Source organism: Diplotaxodon limnothrissa, linkage group LG3 (assembly GCF_057381915.1).
Source record: "Diplotaxodon limnothrissa isolate DT_005_m linkage group LG3, D_limnothrissa_male_GT1.1, whole genome shotgun sequence".
In the NCBI taxonomy this organism is placed as follows: domain Eukaryota; kingdom Metazoa; phylum Chordata; class Actinopteri; order Cichliformes; family Cichlidae; genus Diplotaxodon; species Diplotaxodon limnothrissa.
This window is the reverse complement of record NC_140598.1, coordinates 46,728,244-46,734,799: the sequence shown is the minus strand read 5'-3', so window position 1 is coordinate 46,734,799 and position 6,556 is coordinate 46,728,244. Positions and strand designations below refer to the sequence as shown.

Genomic DNA, 6,556 nt, shown 5'->3' with positions numbered 1-6,556 from the left:
TATATGTGTGTATATACGTATGTATGGATAGATAGAAACATATATGTGTATATATTAAAAAAAAAATTACACATAACATATAATGTAATTGCAAGGAGGTATTTCTGTAGTCTATTGATACTAGATAGTGGAAAAGGGGTGGGATTAAATAAGCTTATGCTTCTTCCTGCTCCTTTTTGAACATGGACGTTATTTGGAGTTGTGGTTGCTCGTTTTCCTTTTGTTTGCTTTGTTCATTTGTCTCTTTTAATTCTATTTTTTATACTTTTTCAACATGTTCAAAATAAAGATTCAATCAATCAATCAATAGTAGACACTGGTACAACCACAAGTGTTTTTTATGAGCTATTTGAGTGTCTACAGAGCTTGGACAGAAGATAACTTTACTTCTTGAAGTTTTGTGAAGACACTCCTCCTCTCATCTGAGAAGTTTCTACAGTTCTAAAACCAATAGATTGAGAATGAAGGTATTTAAACCCTAGTGGTGGTTTTCTTTACTGTCTGCCACCTACAATGCAGTTCAAAGATCCCTCCTTGGGATCCTCAATCCCTACTAACATTTTGCATCAGGTGATGTCAGTAGGCCACATGTATAGGGTGAGGCAAGGTCTTAAAATAATTTTGAAACCTTTTAAGTCTTTGGTACTATTGAGGGCTGCAAATGGCCCACTTCTCCCCGATCCATCTCTGTCTGTCTGTTATTGCAACTTGCCACCCTCATTATCAAGTACATTTCATGACTAAGACACATACACACTCAGACTTGACATCCTCTCTCTCTCTCTCTCACACACACACATACACCACATTAAGATTGTTTATTAATGTTTCTGTGCATTTTCATATTTTTGTGTTCCAGGTGCTGTGTACCGTATATAATGTAACAGCTGAAATAACACAAATAGATATGAAGAAATAAACAGATAAGAATTCAGATTTCTTAAGGGATTCCATCACTAGGGTTGAAATGCCTGGGATTTTCCACCATTTGATTTTAGAACTGAAGAAGCTTCTCAGCAGAGATATGAAACACCTTCAGGAAACTTAAAGAATTCCAATCAGTTTCTCACCGAGCTCCTTAGACACTCAGATATAGCATAAATACATGATCTGCATGACCGACAACCTACACAGACATATGTGAGTGCCTTTAGTTTGATGTCTGAAGTTTCTGTCTTTATTATAGTGCTCTGTATCCTCCTCTGCACTGGAAACACTCAAGGTGACTGAAAAGTTTAACTTTTTTATTTATTCAATAAATAGTAATCTTAACTACTTTATCAGTCTTAAGCACCTCACATTTTTGTTTTTATTTCATTCTTCATCACTATATTTATAATTTTATGAATATAAACACAGTTTGTGTTTTGAATAGTAAAATATATATATGAACAATATATGAACAGTGTATGAACGCACTGTCACAGATTGTTTCGTGCATAAAAGTGTTTCAGATTGTTAACTGTGTGGTTGTGTTGGATTCTAGATGCTGTGCTAACTATTGAACCCAGCTCGTCCAGTTATTTCATTGGAGAGTTTGTTACCTTCAAATGTGACATGAATGAAGGAGAAGACACTGACTGGTATTACGAAATCAAGAAGGACGGTCGAGAATTTGTGCCCTACAACACAGACAAAGACTTTAGATTTGAAATTACATCTACAGGTTACAGTGGTGAATATCAGTGCTCTGGTAGCAGGGTGAGCTCAGGTCATAGAAAGAACAGTAATACTGTCTCTATAACTGTATTAGGTAAGTCCTCAGTGACTGACAGCATAAATATATGATCCCTGTTCAAATGCTCAACTGAATTATAAAATAGAGAACATTTAATTAAATTTGTCATTGAACTTGAATTTTAACCAAGATCACTGTACCTGTTACTTCGTTCACAGTAAAGTCAGTGCTACAATACTCACAGACTCTGTAATCTATCATTAGCAGGTGTGTGAGTTTTAACAACAGCAATTATGGATGAAATTCAATTTAATTACATTTCTAAAGGAAAAGAAGAAACATAAGAAACATCAAAAGCTTCATGAAGTTTAAAGTGACGATGTTTCTGTTATCTAAACCAAAACATGAGGAAGAGACATTTAAAGCATCATTGTGTTTCATCCTCTTTCATAACATCAGATAAACCCAGGGCCACACTGACAGCAGGAACAACAATCATACCAGTAGGGGGCAGTGTGACACTGACCTGCTCTGTGCAGAGCTCTGATGGATGGAAATATGAGTGGGTCAGACGAACCCAAACAACCTCTGAAGTTCAAATCAGAGATCAACAAAACAGAGATATCAGAGTATCTCAAGGAGGAATCTACAGCTGCATAGGAACAAGAGGAAACCCAGTTTACTACACTTATAGAAGTGATGAAGTCACCATTGAGAAAACCAGTGAGTTCAGTAATTTAGTTTGAAATATACATTCACTCATGATTATCAATATACTGTGTTAAGTTTTCTCTGCTGATTTCATGTTTCTATTTGTATCTATTATGAGAAGCCTTCTGTCTTCTTGTGAATCTGTTGTTGTGGTCGGAGCAAGGAGACGTCACATAAATTAATGGAAAGGAGATATTTTTAAATAAAATAAAGCATCATAATGAATTAAAGCAAAACAAATGTATGCACTGAAAGGATAAAATGCACTATGAGCCTGTGTGAGAGGACAGAGTAGAGGAAAGTGAATTACATCAGTATTAATACAGCTTGGACCCTTTTAACGTCCTGTGCTTAGCAAAAAGAAGGATGTACTCATAGCATGGCAGTTTGATCTTATTGCTTCTTATTTGTTGTTGTAAACCTAAATAGATGGTATACTGATGTTGAATGCTCACAACATCAGGCCAGTGCAATCCTATGGTGACCACACTGTTGTAAAACCCTTGGTTTACACTAGCCATAGATGGTGTAGCGGCAATCTTCGGTCCTTCTTTGCCACTTCTGCAGGATGTAAAGTTTCTGACTCGTCCTTTTCTTAGATCACTTGTATGCCTTTTGGTAGCAAACCCGAAAAGTAGAAAACATATGTCTCTAGCAGGAGCTCCGTTTACATTTCTATGATATTATATCTGAAACAACTATCACAATGACGGTCAGAAAACTGTTCCTTCCTGCTTACTTGCCTCACCTTTCATCACCACATGGCGGCCCACTACACACCGCCTTTACAACATCTACCAACACTTTACAACAACAATAACAAAACAGGACAAATTTATGGAGCATAATATATTACATTACAACATAAAATAATCCAGATTATAACTAGAAACCACACAAATTATAGATCACCGTAGATCTGAACTACCTTCAGAACAGAAAATATGAAGTAATTTAGATCATACAAGATGCAAACAGAACTAACTTAACATTAGGAGAATATTAAAATATATGTCAAGTTTGTAGGAGAGATTAAGACCGACTGTGAAATACCAAAGAGCTGAAGTCAGAGGGTACTTTAACTTAAAGCTGAACCTTCTTCATTCAAAATAAGCATGGATAAGTTATCACAAAGCACCAGGTCAGATTTCAGGGCTTCACAAACATGGATATTGTGGCATAAACACTACAAAGTATCCATCATATTAAACTGACTCTTCAAAAATTTCTGCAATATCAGGCGAGTCTTTGTGACAAGGGAGCAGCCTAAAGAAGCTTTTAACACTTATATGCATACTTTGTGATTATTCCACGTGTTTGTGAGGCTCTATTTTATAATATTATAAGAGGCATTATGCTTTAGTCCATCTGACGCTACCTGGTTGCACCTCACCTCATAATTAATGTTATTCTTTCTTACAGCACAGTCCAGGACTGAAACGTTTCCTACTCTGTTGATCACTGGACTTCTTTGTGGAATTTTACTGATTCTTCTTCTTCTTCTGCTGCTGTGTCACATCAAACTGTTAAAAGGTGAGACTTTTTCCTTCTGATACGAGATTTATTATGATCCCATTATTATGTAATTATTCAGAATCACAGATGTATCCTGAACACTTCATGTAATGTCACAGCACCAGAACAATTAAAAGAAAAACATGTACTTGTCTTTTTTACAGATAAATCTTTTATCAGGTTGGTTCAAATCTCCTACTTCACATTTTTACATAGTAGAATTACAACCTGTGTTTCTTATCAAATCAAATGTTTTACTACATTTTATGCTTCACCAGGACTCAACACATGATCAACCAGGAAGAAGCTCAACACAGCCAAAATAAATCTCTCCAAGGTCAGCCTTAACTATGACAAGTTTTGCTATTGTTGCTTTATTTATTAATTTATTTATTTTATACTTTGACTCTGACATTTGCAGTTTTTTTATTTAAAAGATAATCAAATTCATATATAGAAATTTCATTATTAATATATCACTGACTTGTTTTTGCAGGTGATGCTTGTATATATGAATCAATCAGAGACTACGATGACAGAGAAAAGGGTAATGCATTTATAGTTTCATATAAGTATGCAGACTCATTGTGATTATGTTCCATTTTATATATTAATTCTCCATTTTAGCAGAATGCAGGGATTTCACATATTCTTTGATTGAGCTTAAAAACTTCACTAAGAAAGGTAAGAATTCAAGTTAATTCAGTTCAATCCAATTTTATTTATATAGGGCTAAATTACAATTGACTCATATACTTTTTATTGTGAGATAAAGGCCCTACAGTAATACAGAGAAAACCACAACAATCAGATGATCTGAAAGCTGAAGGCTCTGCTTTCCATTCGACTTTTAAATATCTGATGAATCACCAGTAAGCCTGCAGTATGACAGAGAATAAAATAAAAATTTCTATACAATTTATTTGCAGAATGGTGAACTTTTGCAAATCGTACCTGTCTAAGATTAGCTTTTTTTTGCAACTCTTCCTTTTCCAGCTTTATGTTGCCCCTATACCAACTTTTTTGAGTGATGGTGCTATTATCATTAAGCTTTGTACAGAGCCCCAGATCTGTTGGAAGTGGATTTGTAACTGTAAAGGTAAGAATGTCATCCTATTTTACCCTGATGATCTGTCCATCCTCTCATAGATGACAGCCTGTTGTACGCAGATGCCACCTACAGTAAGGCTGAATGCAACAGTAACAAAAGTAAGCAAAGCAATAAAATTGGTACCATATTTTCTTCTCTTTTACATTTCATTTATCCATCAGGGAAAACTATATAAATGGGTAAAGTTGTCAGTTTGAAGTAAGATGTTACTAAAAATGTTTTTTATTTGCAGGAAAATCAGCCACTGAAGCAGCTGACAAAGCGGTCTATTCTGAAATCAAACCACAAGAAACACAAGGAATTTTCATGTTGTGACCTGTGACTGTAATGATTATCAAATAGGTTTTAAATTGAGTAAATTCATTACCAAATCACCTTTAACCATTAAATAATCATGATTATGTTCTTCCAGATTAATAACAAACAAAAGCAGTTGAATGCAGGACAGAATTTACTTTATGCATCCATCCATTCGCTTCTGCTTATCCTTGTTCAGAATAAATTCATATGAATTTTACAAAGCATTGAAAGAAGAAATGAGAAGAAAACATGCCTGTTTTTTTAAAAAGCTGCCATTTCATTATGAATGAGCTTTATCTGATGATGTGGCTTTGAGTTCAGTTCAGTATCTGTACTGATGTTTTATATATCCTGAATGGATTAAGTATCATTTGAAAAATTTTATTTTTTTAATTTTATAAAACTTTATAAAACTGCAGGCAGATTTTTCATTGTGTTATCTGATTCTGTGTGCCATATAAATGCACTTTATATACCGTGACATGTTGGGAGTGGCTGGAGTGTAGTTCCCTGCTCTGCCTGTGGAACAGTGTATTTAACGTTGAGTTTTAAGCTGTGATTACTGTATTTTTTATGTTTATGTAACTGTTATTGCTGTCCCTGCCAATGCTGCAATGTTGTTTTCACTTACAGTTGTTTTGTGGTGGTAGTTACAGCATGAGTGAAGTTATGTGCAGACTTACTGAGCCCTTTAGAAGCGTTAAGTGTTAGTGTGTCTTTAAATGCTTAGTAAACAGCGTCCCCCTGTGTCTTTATATATAGTGCAGCTTTCCTTGGGACTAAAGTTTCACCAGATTCAAAGTGAAATAAGATCAAATTTGGAGCCTTCATTCTAGTTTTGACTTCTACTCATTTGTGTTTGAAGTTTCTGTGCTTTTACAAATGAAGGAGGACAAATAAAGAAACTAAAATGCCTTTTTTATTGTCCAAGCTTCACATCTTCATTACTTATTTTGGAAACAGTGTAGAAGCAGGGCTACAACTGAAAAAAAAATCTTTACTTTTCTTATTTATAAGGCCTGATTACACTAAATTGTAAATAGAAAGCTGGAGTAATCATTCCTGTGATACTTCTTTGAAGTCCCCTTCTCGGGGTGCATTCATAGTTGTTGTACTGCAATGTGAATTCTCCACAGACTTATCTATGCAGGCAGGACATTTGCATGGATTCACCATCTGATGATGAAGTTTACTTCACACATACCTCAGCAGACCTTAGCGGGCTCATGGACACGCCTTCA

General features: G+C 35.0%; 1 protein-coding gene across 1 annotated transcript; it reads left to right on the top strand.

Annotated features, from left to right (window-relative positions):
• Positions 1-513: 513 nt before the first annotated feature.
• Positions 514-5,330, top strand: LOC146636167 (uncharacterized). The gene is made up of 13 exons (XM_085350288.1): positions 514-575; positions 999-1,088; positions 1,185-1,222; positions 1,487-1,753; positions 1,943-1,945; positions 2,138-2,401; positions 3,812-3,922; positions 4,069-4,084; positions 4,183-4,241; positions 4,401-4,451; positions 4,532-4,588; positions 5,054-5,134; positions 5,248-5,330. The coding sequence occupies exons 1-13, from the start codon at positions 514-516 to the stop codon at positions 5,328-5,330; spliced, it is 1,182 nt and encodes a 393-aa protein (XP_085206414.1).
• The last annotated feature ends 1,226 nt before the right edge of the window (positions 5,331-6,556 follow it).

Excerpts from the sequence above, each read along its gene's own strand:
- LOC146636167 (XM_085350288.1), top strand. The coding sequence starts at position 514 with ATGCAGTTCAAAGATCCCTCCTTGGGATCCTCAATCCCTACTAACATT. Across the intron at positions 576-998 it reads AACATTTTGCATCAGGTGAT|AACTGAAGAAGCTTCTCAGC; the intron begins GTCAGTAGGCCA and ends ATTTGATTTTAG. Across the intron at positions 5,135-5,247 it reads TAAGCAAAGCAATAAAATTG|GAAAATCAGCCACTGAAGCA; the intron begins GTACCATATTTT and ends TTTTATTTGCAG.